Source organism: Piliocolobus tephrosceles, chromosome 6 (assembly GCF_002776525.5).
Source record: "Piliocolobus tephrosceles isolate RC106 chromosome 6, ASM277652v3, whole genome shotgun sequence".
Classification (NCBI taxonomy): domain Eukaryota; kingdom Metazoa; phylum Chordata; class Mammalia; order Primates; family Cercopithecidae; genus Piliocolobus; species Piliocolobus tephrosceles.
In genome coordinates, this window is record NC_045439.1 from 147,324,169 (window position 1) to 147,340,937 (window position 16,769).

The window sequence follows — 16,769 nt, forward strand, 5'->3', positions numbered from 1 at the left end:
ATCCAGTCCCCCAATCCCAGCTCTAGGGCCTTGGGGAGGCAACTTCAATGAACTACTTTCTTCACCTGTAAAATGGGGACGATTGTATTGTCATCACAAGGGTTGTGTGCAGCGCCAGCAACTCGAGATGTGTAAAGCATTTAAATGGTGCTTCCTCTGTGCCTCTCTCGGAAGTATCAAATTTCTAATGATTGGCAGTGTCTGGCACAGAGGAGCTCAATATAATTCACTGAATAAACGAGGAAATGAGCTCAAAGTATTTTTTTTGGGGGGGGGGCACCAAGAGGTAACTTGAACAAATGTAGAGGTGTGGGTTGGAGTGGAGTGTCTCCAGTAAAGGCTGCTGGGAAGGAGCTCAGAGCCTGGTTAGCAGGTGCTGCACTCCAGCGCAGAAGCCAGGGCTTCTGTGGGGAGGAAGGCAGCCAGTCACCTGGGCCCTAACCGGTGGAGGTAGGAGCCACGGTGCCTGTACACCCCTAACCCCAACCTCCAAATGAACAGAACTGTGGAGAGCTCAGCCGGCTTGTGGAGAGGATCACACCAGGAAGAAATGCTGCACAGCAGCACTGCAGCCTCCCCACACTCGTGGCTCCCATGGCCCTCTCACTCCTCCCCTCTGGTGGTCAAACCTGGCACTGCTCTCTACCCTCAGGGGCCAGGCCAGTTTCGAGAGAGACGATGGGAAAACCTGCTCAACAGGGTGGCCAAAGCCTGAACCAGCTGAACAGGATGGTCCCATCACCCCCCAGCAACCCTGTCTCCCTCCTGGCCCATAGAACAGAGCCAGAAACCCCACAAACCACTTTTATTACCCTGTGGGCGGGCTGGACTGTGATGTTGGAGAACCCTGGGGGTGGGGGCTGTGGGATGCAGCTGAGCCTCTCCTGGCTCTGTCTGCTGGTCTAGGCCAGGTTGGGGCTGGTCAAGGGCAGGGAGCCCAATCTTGGGGGAAAAGGAAGAGAGGATGGAGAGGCCAAATAGGCCTCTTCCCCTCCTCTTCACCCATGCCACAGCATTAAATAAACAAAAAGCAACTCTTTACAGCACAAACTACACAGGGAAGTCCCTCCTCCCAGCCCTGGGTGCAGAGTGTGGAAGAGGAGCTCTGGAGGACGGGGTTGGGGCCTCCAGGGTCTGATACCACCCCACGCCTCTTCCTAGCGCCATGGGGTAGGGACAGGCAGCTTTGAACAGAGGAAACAAAACTCCAACTTCCTCCAAACTCCTATGCAGGCAGGTCCATCTAGTCTGGTACTTCTGGCCCAAGGGTTTTCTGCTCCTTCCAAACCCTTTCTCAGGATCTGAGCTTGGCTGAGACTTCTCCAAGAGGGGCTGGAGCCCTGGTCTCTGAGGCACAGTGGGCCTGGGAAACAGGCAAGAGTCTGGTTCCAAAGTTTTTCCCAGCCCGGCCCTCTGCCTTGGCAGCAGGAAGCAGGGCCAGCCGAGAGCCGGCAAGGCCCAGGCTCAGAGGGGCCGGGTGGTGTGGTTATAGACCAGGTGCTCCGTGTCCTCGGTAGTGGAGACAGTGGAGCTGGCAGGGGTGGGTGGCGGGTGGTGGCTGTGGCGGTGTCTGCGGAAGTCCTTTCTCTGGTTCTTGAAGAAGCAGTAAGTCAGGATGGTTACCACCACCACAATGCAGATGACCAGGAACACTGCGACAGCCATCTCCGCAGAGCCTGGGGGGAGAAGGGGTAGAATAAGGGGCTCCCATAGCCTGCCTGCTTCTGACACCCACCCCCACTCTATGGAAGGAACCAAGTCAAATGGATGCCAGGTGTGGAAGGACATGGGCACCCGACTCAGACCTCCCACATATGAGCAGCTCAACAGCTCTGTGCGGGAGCTCAGAGGAACTCTGGTGGGCCTCAGGTCTCAGCTCAAACTGCATTCCTTGCAGTTAGCTTGGGGGAAGCCTGGGACGCTGCTGACAGACATCGGCACGCACTTTACCGTACTCCCTCCCTCATGTGTGGCAGGCATCCCTATTTGATTACGGTACTCTGTCTCTATAGGCCACCTTGGCATCCTTCTCAACACAGGTTGGGCTGTCACAACCTATCAGATGGAGTTGATCCGTGAGCTGATACCTACATGCCAACCTCAGTTACAGGACAGACCAGGGCTTACCTGTGCTGGGAATGGGGTTTTCCCGCCTCAGGCCAAACACGTCCTTCTCTGCAGAATGATGAGGGGAGAGACCAGTCAGCACTAAGGGCTCAGAGACTTGGCTGCTCCCCAGTGCCCCAGACCCCGCACTGCCATCCTCTCCTACCCCTACTCTAGGCACTCTGAGGATGGAGGGGTGACTCCCACGGGCCTGGGGACAGAGTGGAGGCCACTGGCTAAGCCTTCCCCCTGTACATGCCCACCCTCTCACTGGCCCGCTCACTGGAGATGCCGCCACAAGACTCGAGGCACTGCTGCTCTTCCTCAAAGTTGTTCTTGTTGCCATAACAACCGCCATAGGTAAAGCGGGCACAGTGTTCGTTGAAGGGGTTGTAGTACCAGCGCGGGATGCTCTCCTTGCAGAGTCCTGTGTCTGGCACGTCCACGCAGTGCCCTGGGCAGTATGGAGCAGGCTGTGGTGAGCGAGTCCACGGCCTCCCTGCCACCTTCTGCTAGGCTCCATGTGGCTGCTGCCCAGCACCTCCCACCCACCACGGCCCAGGGAGGGCCTGAGAGGCCCCTAAACACCTGGCCCAGCTGCAGTGGTGCCAGAAAAGGGAAGACAAACCCTGGGCAATAATTGTAGGCACAAAAGTAAACTACGCTGACTCATCGTTATTTCAATTTTCTTTCAGCTTTTCTGACTGGGTCACAGTCTCAGTTTTCCAACACTGGGTGGTTTACTTCATTTTTTTAGACAGGGTCTTGCTATGTTGCCCAGATTGACCTCAAACTCCTAGGCCAAGCGATCCTCCCACCTCAGCCTCCCTAGTAGCTGGGATTCCAGGTGTAAGCCACCACGCCTGGCTGATTTACCTTTCTTAACAAAGAGGATGGGCCTCAGGGTCTAAGCCTTGGCAGGCAACAGCATCCAGCTAGAGCTTACTATTATTATTATTATTATTTTGAGACAGGGTCTCACTCTGTTGCCCAGGCTGAGGTGCAGTGGTGCCATCTCAACTGACTGCAGTCTCCATCTCCCAGGTTCAAGTGATCCTCCTACCTCAACCTCCTGAGGAGTACAGGAACGCATAACCACACCCGGCTAATTTTTCTATTTTTTGTAGAGATGCGGTTTTGCCATGTTGCCCAGGCTGGTCTTGAACTCCTGAGCTCAAGCAATCTGCCAGCCTCGGCCTCTCAAAGTGCTGGGATTATAGGCGTGAGTCACTGCGCCTGGCAAGCTAAAACTTTTGTTTTATTATGTTGATTTTTGTTGTTTTTTAATGTTTGGCAAGTAATAGTGGCTTCCCATTTATGGTAGTGATGTGAAAGTTCCTTTTTAATATATTACATTTAAAAAATAACTGATTAAGTAAATAAGATCTGAGCAATATGCTGTGGGCATGGCTGAAATTATGAAGGTGTTCAGAGAATGACTGATGCCTGGAAAACACATAGCCACAGAAGAGAGCCCAGGAGCCAGCCAGGGAAGAAGCTGAGCATCTGGAGAACTGGGAGCCCACCCCGGCTCTTCGTGCCCACAGGCCCGCACACCCGGCAGGCCCCTCAGGCACTGCTGGATGGAAATAGTGAGGATGGCAGTGTCAGAGTCTGCCCTGATCCAGGGCACGGGGAGGATCTCACCTTTGTCACTGGGGAAATAGATGCGCTGGAGCTCATCAAAGCCACTCGTGTCTGCAGAGATGAAAGGTCAGAGGCTCAGCCCCAACAAGGGTCTCCAACAGGGGTTCAGGGCAAGGCTGTCAGGACCTCCCTGTCTGCTGTCCAACCCCCTCTATCCCCCGGCCTCACATTTTTCACAGGTGGCCTCGTCGGAGGCGTCGGGGCAGTTGGGGGTGTCATCACACTCCAGGAAACTGTCGATGCAGCAGCCATTGCTGCAGCGGAACTGGGTGGGCTGACAGGTGCCAGAGCACACTGGGTGGGGGCGGGACGGGTGGAGGGGAGGTCAGGCTCAAGCAAAGAACAACTGCCCAGGGTTCATCTTCTACCTGGGCCTCTCTGCCCAGACACAGCACATCCCCCATTCCCTTTCCACCAATCCCCCTCCTCTCCCCGCAGACTGGGCGGATCCTCACGGGAGGATGCTGGGCTGGAAGGGGAGGGATGTTTGTGGTCCTTCCATAAACTCTGAGGGGAGGAACGGCTTGGCTTGGGCAAAGGCAGGCTGCTCAGGGGCATGGGGATGATATGGGCTGGAGACGTGGAGGGGACGGGGGATGGGGAGGGGAGTAAAGCCCACCTGGATGGTGCCTTTCCATGGAGGGGCCTGGGAGAGAAAACAGAGAAGTGAGAGGAGGCACGACCAGGCTCCAGTGGGGATAAGATGGTTGGGGTGGGCGGGCAAGGGAGAAGTCTCACCACCCACCTCCCTGGCCACAGAAGAGAGACCACTCACCCTGGGGGAAAGTCGCCTGAGCCCCAGAGCTGCCTCTCAGAGGCCCACCTTGCACACCCCGACAGGCTAGAATGCACTCTTCTTCCCGAAGGTAGTTGTTCTTGTTGCCCAAGCAGCCTCCATAAACGAAACTCTTGCAGATCTGCTCCGTGGGGTCATAGTACCAGCGTGGGAAGGAGCCCCGGCAGCGGCCCACCTTGTTGGATGCGAGGCAGTAGTCTACGGGGGAGAGCTCATGAGGGGACCGTGCAGCCAATCCGCAGAGCGGGGGCTCCAGGTGCTGCCTCCTCACCCCTCCCTCACCTTCTGTCTGCTTGGTAGACAGCACAGTGACTGTGACGTTGGCCGTGTCCTCTGGGTGGTCTGAGCTAGTCACTGTCAGCTGGAACAGGTAGGTGCCTTCCTTGAGTCCCCACAGTTCCACCTGGTTTGGGTCTTTCCTCTGCACACAAGAGTGGCCATCAGGCTTGGGCACCCCCAATGCCTTGGGGTGCCCCAGGCTCGGCCAGACACACACCCACACCCCTGGCGAGGCCAGGGGGACTTGGATTAAATGCATCTTCAGCCTGTCTCCACTCCATCCCATCTGGGGCCACTGGTTGGCCTAGGGCCCCAGAAAGGGGCTCCCAGAAGGCTGGAAGGCAGAGGCCAGGGTCAGAGAGTCAGCCCAGTGTCTCACCTCTACCCTGACATCCGTGTCACCCTGCAGTAGGTGCCAATCTGTGTTTTCCACATCCTTCAGCACCAGGGGTTCCTGGGGTTGTACCTTCAAGTCTATGCCCGCCCAGGTCTTGGGGATTCCAGACCCTGGTCGGGGGAGAAAGTGAGATAAGGTCACTAGCTGGACCAGGCTTCTCCTAGGAGCAAAGTGGGGCGGCGACAGTGCGGCCACCTCGACCAAACGAGGACTCTGCACCCTGCATGGGGTGCAGGTGGGAGCCTGCAACAGAACCAGCTTCTTGATCTCTATTCAGAGATAGCATGTTTTTGGTACACTGAAGATATTTTTATGTTGTAGCCCACTTTCTTTCCTTTTTTTTTTTTTTAGAGATAGGGTCTTGCTATGTTTCCTAGGCTGGAGCACAGTGACTATTCACAGACTCGATCATGGCCATTATAGCCTCAAACTCAAGCAATTCTCCTGCCTCAGCCTCGTGAGTAGCTGGGACTAAAGGTGCAATCACCACGCCCAGCTGTAAAACCCTCTTTCTGAAGCAAATTACTGAACAAATTGCCATCTGATCTTAGTGAGTAAACACACACACACACACACACACATACTCGTGAGAGGATGGGCTTGTTTCTATTTTCTACAACAGAAACACCTCAGACAGACTCGGCTTCCAGTTACAAGGGGTCCCGAGAGCCACGCCCTTCCTTGACTTGACAGTGCCTGTGTCTGAGGCTTCCCCACCTCAGGGTCAGGGATGAGGGAGGGTGACAAGCACAGTGCAGGATCCCTACCTGTAGGGGCTGAATAGCGGCCCCTCCAAGATATGTTCACATCTAACCCCTGGGACCATAACCGTGGTCTGATGTGGGAAGAGGGTCTTTGCAGAAGTGATTAGGATCTCCAGAGGAGATCATCCCGGATGAGCTGGTGAGGCCCCAAATCCAATGACAAAGTATCCTCATAAGAAATAGAAGAGAAGACAGAGTGAAGGAAGAGAAGGGCACGCGGAGACAGAGGCAGAGACTAGAGTGATGCAGCCACAGCCAAGATATGCCTGGGGCCACCAGAAGCTGGAAAAGACAAGGATTCTCCCTTAGGGTCTTTGGAGGGAGCACAGCCCTGCTGACACCTTGACTTGGGGCTTCTGGCCCCCAGAACTGTGCGAGAATAATTTTTTTTTTTTTTTTTGAGATGGAGTCTCACTCTCATCCAGGCTGGAGTGCAGGAGCACAATTTTGGCTCACTGCAACCTCCGCCTCCAGGGTTCAAGCAATTCTCCTGCCTCAGCCTCCCGAGTAGCTGGGATTAAAGGTGTGCACCAACATGCCTGGCTAATTTTTGTATTTTTAGTAGAGATGGGGTTTTACCACATTGGCCTGGCTGATCTTGAACTCCTGACCCCAAGTGATCCTCTGCTTCAACCTCCCAAAGTGCTGGGATTACAGGCATGAGCCACTGCACCTGGCCAAATTTCTGTTGCTATTTTCTGTTTGTTTGTTTTTGTTTTTGTTTTTTGTTTTTTTGAGACGGAGTCTTGCTCTGTTGCCCAGGCTGGAGTGCAGTGATGCGATCTGAGCTCACTGCAAGCTCCGCCTCCTGGGTTCACGCCATTCTCCTGCCTCAGCCTTCCAAGTAGCTGGGACTACAGGCACCCGCCACCACACCTGGCTAATTTTTTTTGTTTTTGTATTTTTAGTAGAGATGGGGTTTCACCGTGGTAGCCAGGATGGTTTCGATCTCCTGACCTCGTGTTCCACCCGCCTCAGCCTCCCAAAGTACTGGGATTACAGGCGTGAGCCACTGAGCCCAGCAAATTTCTGTTGTTTTAAGTCAACCAGTTCGTAGTCATTTGTTACAGCAGCTCTAAGAAATTAATACATTGCCCTTCAGGGGATTAGTCCAGCTGGGCAGATAAGACCCCACGACATAAAGCAACATGTGGACAAAACAAGGCAGTGGACATTCAGAGAAAGGAGGCCACGGCAGGCTAAGGGGATAAGAGAAGGCTTTCTGGAGGAGGGAGAAAGGATTTTTTGATTTTTTTTGTTTTTGTTCTTGTTGGGTTGTTGGGAGAATGCAGGGTGTTGTTGAAAATGGCAGAACACAGCTGGGCCGCAGTGGCTCACGCCTGTAATCCCAGCACTTTGGGCGGCCAAGGCAGGCAGACACAAGATCAGGAGATCAAGACCATCCTGGCTAACACGGTGAAACCCCCTCTCTACTAAAAATACAAAAAATTAGCCGGGCATGGTGGCACGTGCCTGTAATCCTAGCTACTCAAGAGACTGAGGCAGGAGAATTGCTTGAACCCAGGAGGCGGAGGCTGTGGTGAGACGAGATCGTGCCACTGCACTCCAGCCTGGAGACAGAGTGAGGCTCCATCTAAAAAAGAAAAGAAAAGAAAAGAAAATGGTAGAACTCATGAGAAACCAAAGCAAAGCAAGGAGTTAGGAATTTGCAAGGCCAGTTCGGTGGACAGTAAGGAGAACAGCTGGGCTAGAGTTGACCTGAAAGCACCCTGGATGCCAGGCCAGGGTGTTTGGACACAGCAGGAGTAACATTCAAATATTAAACAACTGATAGTACAGAAAGGGGACCGACACTGGCCGTGAGCAGTGGCGCAGAGTCCTGGAGGCCATGGCTGCACCAGACATTGACTTCCTAGATACATGACAGAGGTCCAGGAGTTCAAAGGGAGGGGCCAAAGGCTTGGGCAGCACGGACACTCCTGAGCTCTGGGCGGCAGCTGTTTTCCCACCTGTTTGGAAGTATTCTGTGGCACGAGGAGGCTGGCAAGTAGACCAATGCAGTGGTCCAGGACGGATAGAACAGGAGTGGCCCGAATGCCAGAGCAGTCAAGGGAATGGAGACAAGGATGTGAGAAACAACACTGGGCTGATGCTTCTGGCTTCTCCCCTGCCAGTCTCTGGGAACTGGGAAGAAAAAGCCAGGACACAGGCAGAAGGGAAACCGGATTTAGAGGGAACATATGGGTTAAGTCACAGCGAAGTTAAATTTGGGAAAAAGCAAGCCACCCAGAACCAGCAGAAAATGAGGGATAGGCATGGCTTGGAAATAGAGGCGCTGGCTGAGTATATGCTGGGCAGCATGCTAGGGACTCTACCTGCATCAGCTATACCCGGGGTTGGCACTAGCCTGCAGGCCAAATCCAGCCCACCATCTCTTATATTTTGGAATGGATGAAAAAACAAAAGGAGAATCCTTTTTTATGACGTGTGAAAAGCACATGAAATTCAAATTTGTGTCCATCGATTGGAACACAGCCTTGCCCATTACATGTTGTGTATGGCTGCTTTCATGTAACAACAGCAGAGCTGAGTAGTCACAAGTAGGACCGTACGGCCCACAAAGCCTAATAATTTTCTATTTAGATCTTTACAGAAAAAGTTTATTGTCCCCTGGAGTCCATCATGTACCTTTATAAGCAGCCTGCCACACCTACATTCTCACCTCTTTTCAGATGAGAAAGTTGACACCAGAAAGATTAAATGGCTTCCTCAGAGTCATTCAGTTTCTAAAGGCAGATCTGGGATTTGAACCAAGTGAATGCTCCACAGCGAATGCTGTCTCCAAAACGAATTCTATAGGTTATCCTCCCGCTCAGAGGTGTGATTTTAATTGCTTTTATAATCTTGGGTTTTTAAATTTTGCTTTTCTAGTTTAGGTAATACATGTATGATATAAATAAAATTCAAAAGGTGGCTGGGTGTGGTGGCTCATACCTGTAATCCCGGCACTTTGGGAAGCTGAGGCAGAAGGATGGCTTGAGCCAAGGAGTTTGAGACTAGCCTAGGCAACATAGTGAGACCTCGTATTTACAAAATAAAAAATTAGCTAGGTGTGGTGGCTACTTAGCTATTCAGGAAGATGAGGCTGGGAGGATTGCTTGAGCCTATGAGGTCGAGGCTACAGCGAGCTGTGGTTACACTACTGAATTCCAGCCTGGCTGACAGAGTAAGACCCCATTTCAAAAAAAAAAAAAAAATCAGAAAAGCAAAAACCAAAAGGTACAAAAGGCTAGTGAAAATTAAGGTACCTCTTCTCCTTAAGAAGGAACCTTCTCCATCAGGTTTATTACCCCAAAGGTATCCATTTTTACCTGTGTGTGTGTGTGTGTGTGTGTGTGTGTGTGTGTGTGTGTGAGAGAGAGAGAGAATATCAGAGACAGTATTTGAATTTACAGGCATGTGAGTTCTTCATCTTGTTTTGCCCTTCATATATATTGGAAATCGTTCCCTAGCAACACATGAAGACTTTCCTTTTGCTGTTGCTGTATCATATTCATTGTATAAATGTACCACAATTTATAATTTATTTAACCAGTCCCTACCAGTTTCCTGCTTTAGATTTTCTTTCTTTCTGTCCTAAGAACTAAACCATGCTGCCTTGGGGTTTATTATTATTATGAAAACAACATCACAATATTCAATTATAGGATGTGTTGACAGACAATGCGATTGTTTCCAATTCTTCGTTATTATAAACAATACTACAGGGACTAACTAGCTGGTAAGTTGTTTTATCCGTGTATAGGTACAGCTGCAAGATGAATTCCTACAAGTGGAATTGTGTCCAGGGCTGTGTGCATTTAGGTTCAATAGATATTGCCCAACTACCCTTCACAGAGGCTCTCTAGAGAGTTTTTTCAAGTGTTAGAGTGAATGCAAAGAAAGAAGAGAAGGTAAAGAGATAAGAACATAGGAAGGTAAAGAGATAAGCTGGTAGGAGGCTGAGCCACAGGGGCAGAGAAAGCAGAGCCAATGGGGGACTCACAGAAGGTGGTCCTGGGGCTGAGAAGACCGGGATGCACAATGACAGCAAAAGGGATAGGAAGGGAGAGATTTCAGGAAGAAACATGTTGAATGTTTCAGAGGCCTACAAAAATAATAAAATAATAAAAATAAACTGGGTTCCAAGGATTAGGGGAAATAAGACAGGAATGAGCAAGAACGAAAAGTGGCTGCCTGGAGGCAAACTCCCAGCCCAGGGGCTTGGTTGACAAGCAGGAGAGCACCCTGAGAGCACATGCCAAGGGAGTAGTGAGCTGGGAGGAGCCCAGTCCTCCATCCTTGCATTTTGTAGAAAGAAGACAGACTACTTAGCAGTCTGTCTAGCAGACAGACAGGCTAGCCCCACTAGGCCCCCAGAGTGGAAGTAGCATGCAGAGTGATGCATCAGACTTTGAGCTGAATCAGAGGCTGAATCTCACCCCCACACAACTCAGTCCTCTCCAAGCCCCAGCCCCCAGGACCAAGGAGCAGGTACCTTGCCTTACCACTCCCTTCTTCCCACCCCCAAGAGAGCAAAGGGCTAGAGTAGCAATAAAACCAGCCCCTCCCCCAGTTAGTTACCAGGTCTCAGGACCTCAGGGAAGTGCAGACTCCACCTCCTAAGCCACTTCTTCATAGGACTAGGGAGGAGGAGAGGTGGGGGAAGAGAAGGGGAAAGGAGGAAGTGCAAGCTGCTCGGCCTTCAGCTGCAGGAATTTGTACTGGTCTGGCCTGGCCACAGGCAGAAAGAGGAACAAACAAACCCATTCTGGGGAGCATTTATCTATGCAATAGGAGAATCAAAGGTTTGGAAGCTCTCGGTGCCCGTGACCCACCCAACCTGCCTCATCCACCCTAGCCCTTAATGACTCTACCCTGTCATTACCCACCTCCAACCTCTCTAACTGGACCCAGCTAAGAATAAACCCCTTGACACACACACACACACACACAGCTTTTCCCACTTCCCAAAGCACTGCAGTACTGTAAGAATGGCCTAGAATGGCCTGGAGCTCATACTCAGTCCAAGCCCTACCTGCCTCCCTCAATGTACCAGGAAATCCCCACTCCACCCTCTCTTGTGGCAAACAGGCAGGTCCTGGGGGTTTCCAGATGAGGATGGCTGGTCTCAAGACCATGGGGCCACAGTCCAGCTCAGCTCCCTCACCAGACTCCAGAATTTCACACTCTGGCCCCGGAGAGGGACTCCCATGGGGCCTCTGTGGAGTTGGAAGGGCAGGGGCAACTCGGTCAATAAGAGTCATCACCACCTACACTTTCTGCTACTTCCTTGTGGAACAGGCTGCAGCCCTGGTCCAGTGGGACTTGGTGGCCCAGCCTGGCCTTCAGATATGTCCCCCTCCCATCCCCAGGAATCCCCATGTCACCTCTCCTCAGAGACCCAGGAGAGCACTGGAAGGATAGGGAGAAAAGAGGACCTTTAGCCTGGCAGAGCGACTAGCCCAGGAAAAGGCTGCGGAGGAAAGCCCTTTCTCCACTTTCCAGAATGGAGACCACTCCCAGATGTGGCCCCAGTCCAGTTCTGGCCCCCGAACTCCCCAATCTCCGGCTCTGTTATCCACTGGGCTACGTTGGGTCAGAATGCTAGGTTTTTACCAGAGAGATCTTGTGTAAAAAACAGCACGGGACTTTTGGAGGTCTCCCCTGTGGTGAATCCCAGGCCTCCCATTTACAGGCAGTGTTACCCTGGGCAAATTCTTTAACATGGGAGTCTCAGTTTCCTAATCTAAAAGGTGGGATGACTGCTAGTAGCACCCTTTTTGGAAGTTGTTGTGATGAGGCCTGAGTGAGAGGATGTGTGGCACAGAAATCAGTAAGCTGTAAAGTGCTCACGGAGCTTATGAGAGGTGACCCTCCCCTGCCCTGGAGTCCCACCTTGCCAGAACCCCAGGTAGAGAGAATGGGGAACCAAGGCTCTGGACTGGCCGTGATCCCAGCAGACAGTTCAGCCCCGGGAAGAAAGAGGAGGAGCCCTGGCCTTCACTTTGCCCTTATCCATGGATGTAAACAAGGCTTGGACTACCAGATTCTAAGCAGGGAGAGCCCTGTCTGGCTCATGCACAAGCACACACACCTGCCTGGACAGCTGACATCCCTTCCCTACTAGGTATACATACCAACAGGCTGACTCACCCCACAACCCTCCTCATCCCCCACCCCAGAGCCTCTAGGCTTCTGTGCCTACAACATCACTCCCCTCCCTTTGGATCAACCGCAGGCTGGGCTTATTTTCCAGTCTCGGATCTGGCAGTCTTCCTGGACCACCAAAAGGCCAATCCATTCCTAGGGGGTAGAGAGATGCTAAGCAGTCCCAAGTCCAGCCTGTGGAGGAGACTATGGCCAGGCTCACCTGACAGGGCATCAGTGTACCCAGACCAGTGCTTGGCCAAGGTGCCTTTCTAGTCACCAGACCATCCAGACAGCTCACTCCTTCAATCAGCCTATCAGTGCCATAGGTCAGGAGTCCTGGGGACTGCCTCTCCCCTCCAGTACACACAGCCCAGAGCCAAAGGCCTCCCTGTGAGCACAAGCCCATCACCTCTGAATATCCTGAGTTCAGGAGACAGAGCCTGGGCCCTGCCCTCCCTACTCATGTCCCCTTTCATTTGTTTACTGTTTGTACTGCCTACTTCTAAGGAGGACTTCGGGTAGAAGGAATCCCAGCACTTTGAGAGGCCAAGGTGGGTGGATCACCTGAGGTCAGGAGTTCAAGACCAGCCTGGCCAGACATGGTGAAACCCCTGCTCTACCAAAAAAAAAAAAAAAAAAAAAATTAGCCAGGCCTGGTGGCCGGTGCCTGTAGTTCTAGCTACTCAGAAGGCTGAGACAGGAGAATCACTTGAACACGGGAGACGGAGGTTGCAGTGAGCAACCAGAGATCGTGCCATTGCACTCCAGCCTGGGTGACAAGAGCGAGACTCTGCCTCAGAAAAAAAAAGAAAAAAGAAAGAAAAAAAGGCAAAGAAAAAAGAAGTGGACTCTCCTTAACTCCTCCCTGATGTTCGCCTCCCCTAGGACCCCACAACCAGTCCCTTTTCTGAGTCTCTCCAAACTCATCCATCTGACACCCTCCTCACCTCCAAAGCCCTGGGTCTGCAGCTGGCGGTAGGAGCGGTATACTTCCCTCGTGAGGTAGTTGATGAAGCCCTCCCTGGGCGCGAACTTGCACACGAAGTTCTGCTCGTAGAGGCAGTTGATGAGGAAGCAGGCGGCGATGGCGTCCTCCCCGCGGTCGGGCTGCAGCTCCACCAGCGCTAAGTTGCAGTTCTGGGTGGTGCAGCAGGCGCGCACACAGTCCCAGCCCCGGCGCACGCTGGGGGACTCTAGGAAGGTGGCTCCGTTGCTGACCGAGGCATTGGTGTCCAGCACGAAGGCAGGCACCCCAGCGGTAAAGCGGTTCAGGCAGTCGGCTCCTGCGGGCAGCCCAGGGGGCGCGGGCGGCGGCCCGGCCTGGGTGCCCTGGAGGCCGAGCGCGCACAGAAGCCACAAGGCGACGGCAGGGATGCGGGCCGGGGCGAGGCGGGTGCCGGCCATAGTCCTCGCAGGGGCCATCGCCTTCCTCTCCAGGGGGATCACCTTCAGAGCGCGGGCCTCTGGGTTCCGAGGGTGCTGGTGACCTGAGAGAAGGGAGGGGACAGAGGAGGAGACACATCTGATCAGCCGGGGAGACTTCGGAGGAGGCGGGCCGGCCAGGAGGAAGTGGCGGGGAGGAGGGACCGGAGCACCCCAGGAGCAAAGAGGGAGCACGAACCTTGCCCTCCCACGCGCCCTCCAGGGACCCGGCAGCCAGACGGACGGACAGGCGGACCGCTAGGGAGCTCACGTACCCGGACACACGCAAGAGCGCAGAACAAAGGGACGGACATGCTCCAGCCCGCTCCGCCTGCGCCTCGGCCTCGCGCGCTGGGGCCCCGGTTACCTGCGCAGGTGAGTTGGGTGGGGCCGGGTCAGCCGAAGTTCCGGTCCCGGCTTCCTGCGCGTCTCGGACCGCGGCTTCCGCCTCGGTGCTCGGAGAGCTGGGGTTCGGCCGCCTTCTCCCCCTGGTTTCTGGTGAAACTGAGTCAGCGCCGTCGGGGCGGGGCCGACATTCACTTCTGCGCTGCCGGCCCCGCCCACGCCCGGTGAGCGGCGGCCGCCTCCAGCGCTGAGCTCCAGGCCCGGCCCGGCCCGGCCCGCCCCGCGGCCCCGCAGCCCGGGCGCCTCCCCGGCAGCCAGCCCCCGTAGGGGCTCTCGAGCTCCATCCAGTCTAGCCTCGCGAAGGAGCCCCGCGCCCGAAGCGCATCCCCAGCCCGGAGGGGACGCGGCCCGGACGGCAGGGTCCGGCCTCTGGGGCGGCGGCCTCCCGCCTTCCTTTCCGGCCGGTGCCTGCATTCCCAGCCCCAGACCTGAGGCCGGATGCAAATGATCTTTCCGGCCCTCAGGAAATCATTTCCATTTCGTGGCGGGAAGGGAGCACAAAAGTTGCGTGGCTGCACCTGTGATAACTGGGAGCCGGGATGTCAGCCTCACTGTCAGCTCCGGGAAACCCTCCCTGCTGTCAGGGTGAGAAACGGAGGTGATTCCCCGCGTCCAGGCCGCCCTGCGTGCTCCACGGGGCTTCCCTGTTCGAGGCCCCTCCTCATCTTGTATGTGCAGTTCGGTCCATTCCCTGCTATGGCTCATTGGACTGTTGCCCCTTTCCCTGGGGCCCAGCCTTCCTCTCTTTCACAAAGGGGACGCTGCTGGCCACTTTCTTCCAGGGAAATGTCATCCTCGGAAGCCTGGAGGTTCTCCAGTTCACCAAGTAGCTGAGTTATTGCTCTTCACGAAACCGTGGACTCCTTGAAGCCAAGCTTATTGCTCATCCTGAGTAAAGAACTCTTAAGAGACCATTCTTTACACGGCAAGGGTCTGAACAGGTGAAAGACAGATGAAGGCAGGGCTGGAGGAAGGAATCACATAGCATGCTCTCTTACAGTAGAGATTCCAAACCTTTTCCTGATGGCTTAACAACCCCCAACCCAATGGGAACATTCTTCCCAGTTTCTCATCCAGAGCAGCTTTGCCTAGCAGATCCTGTGGCCAACCCTTGGATTTTGCTGAACTGCGACATCCTCCAGCTGCTCACATGATGCGTGTTGGGGTGGGAATCAGGGGCCTGTCTCCCCTTCTCTGGATTTTTAGGGTTTATCCACAGACCCTGGTACAATGGTGGATATAGAACAATGATGGTATGCTGGGAATGAAGAAAATGATTGTGCAGCCACTGGGAAGAATTTTGTGATTTGATTTCCCCTTATGGCTAACACATTCAAGAATCTTTTTCTTTTTCTTTTCTTTTCTTTCTTTTTTTTTTTTTTTTTTTGAGACAGAGTCTTGCTCTATCACCCAGGCTGGAGTTCAGTGGCACGATCTCGGCTCACTGCAACCTCCATCTTCCAGATTCAGGTGATTCTGCCTCAGCCTCCCAAATAGCTGGGCTTACAGGTACGCACCACCATACCCAGCTAATTTTTGTATTTTTAGTAGAAACGGAGTTTCACCTTGTTGGACAGGCTGGTCTTGAACTCCTGACCTCAGGTGATCCACCTGCCTCAGCCTCCCAAAGTGCTGGGATCACAGGCGTGAGCCACTGCGCCCAACCTCAAGAATCTTAATACAGGGGAATATTACCTTATGGTAGTATTACATTACCATAAATTTATCATTACATCCATTATACACACCATTATAAAAACCAACATGAATTCAGCACTGACAATACCCAAACTCTGTTCCTAAGCACTGCCCATGCATTACCCTATACTCAAAACAAATCTAGGGAAGTACTATTTTTAGTTCCATTCTACAAATGAGCAAACAGGCTCAGACAGGTAAACTGATTTGTCAGGTCATTCAACAGTAAAGTGGCAGAGTAGGGACTGGAGCCCAGGCAGGGCAACCCCATGGCTTCAGTGCTTAAACCCTGGACTTTATGGCCCTTGCAATTCTGACTTCATCTGGAAGTTCTGCCCTCACCTCAGATTCAACTTGCTTGAACCCGTAACTCACTTTCTTTTTTTTTTTGTTAGTGGGGACGGAGTCTCACTGTGTGGCCCAGGCTGGAGTGCAGTGGGGTGATCTCGGCTCACTGCAAGCTCCACCTCCTGGGTTCACACCATTCTCCTGCCTCAGCCTCCTGAGTAGCTGGGACTACAGGCGCCCGCCACCATGCCCGGCTAATTTTTCGTATTTTTAGTAGAGACGGGGTTTCTCCGTGTTAGCCAGGGTGGGGTAACTCACTTTGTTTTTTTTTTTTTTTGAGACAGAGTCTTGCTCTGTCGCCCAGGCTAGAGTGCAGTGGCCGGATCTCAGCTCACTGCAAGCTCCGCCTCCCGGGTTCACGCCATTCTCCTGCCTCAGCCTCCCGAGTAGCTGGGACTACAGGCGCCCGCCACCTCGCCCGGCTAGTTTTTTTGTATTTTTTAGTAGAGACGGGGTTTCACTGTGTTAGCCAGGATGGTCTCGATCTGCTGACCTCGTGATCCGCCCGTCTCGGCCTCCCAAAGTGCTGGGATTACAGGCGTGAGCCACCGCACCCGGCCGGGGTAACTCACTTTCAAGTGGTGAGCAGCCACCATTTGTTGAGATGCCCACTGTGTTCCCTCCAGGCACTTGACATAGGATTGCTAATGCTCAGGACAACTCTGGAAATTGTTTCCACTTTGCTGAAAGGTTCACTGACTCCATCAAGGTCAGGTAGTGAATGAAGAGTGGTGACAGGTTGTAGAGAAGTTAA

At 53.4% G+C, this 16,769-nt stretch overlaps 1 protein-coding gene across 9 annotated transcripts; it reads right to left on the minus strand.

Moving 5' to 3' along the window:
- Positions 1-275: 275 nt before the first annotated feature.
- Positions 276-14,100, minus strand: SPINT1 (serine peptidase inhibitor, Kunitz type 1). Of its 9 annotated transcripts, none has more exons than XM_023189393.2 (11): positions 13,840-13,979; positions 13,090-13,629; positions 5,208-5,335; positions 4,832-4,970; positions 4,529-4,747; positions 4,373-4,399; positions 3,922-4,047; positions 3,754-3,804; positions 2,390-2,560; positions 2,128-2,175; positions 276-1,676 (listed from the first exon to the last, which is right to left on the minus strand). In XM_023189393.2, exons 2-11 carry the CDS (start codon positions 13,562-13,564, stop codon positions 1,465-1,467), a joined length of 1,596 nt encoding a protein of 531 aa, XP_023045161.1. In that variant the 5' UTR covers positions 13,565-13,629; positions 13,840-13,979; the 3' UTR covers positions 276-1,464. The 9 variants fall into 9 exon arrangements, with proteins under 9 accessions (XP_023045161.1, XP_023045162.1, XP_023045159.1 ...); XM_023189395.1 differs by having other exon boundaries at positions 524-1,676; positions 4,577-4,747; positions 13,932-14,100; XM_023189392.1 differs by having other exon boundaries at positions 524-1,676; positions 13,932-14,100.
- Positions 14,101-16,769: the final 2,669 nt, after the last annotated feature.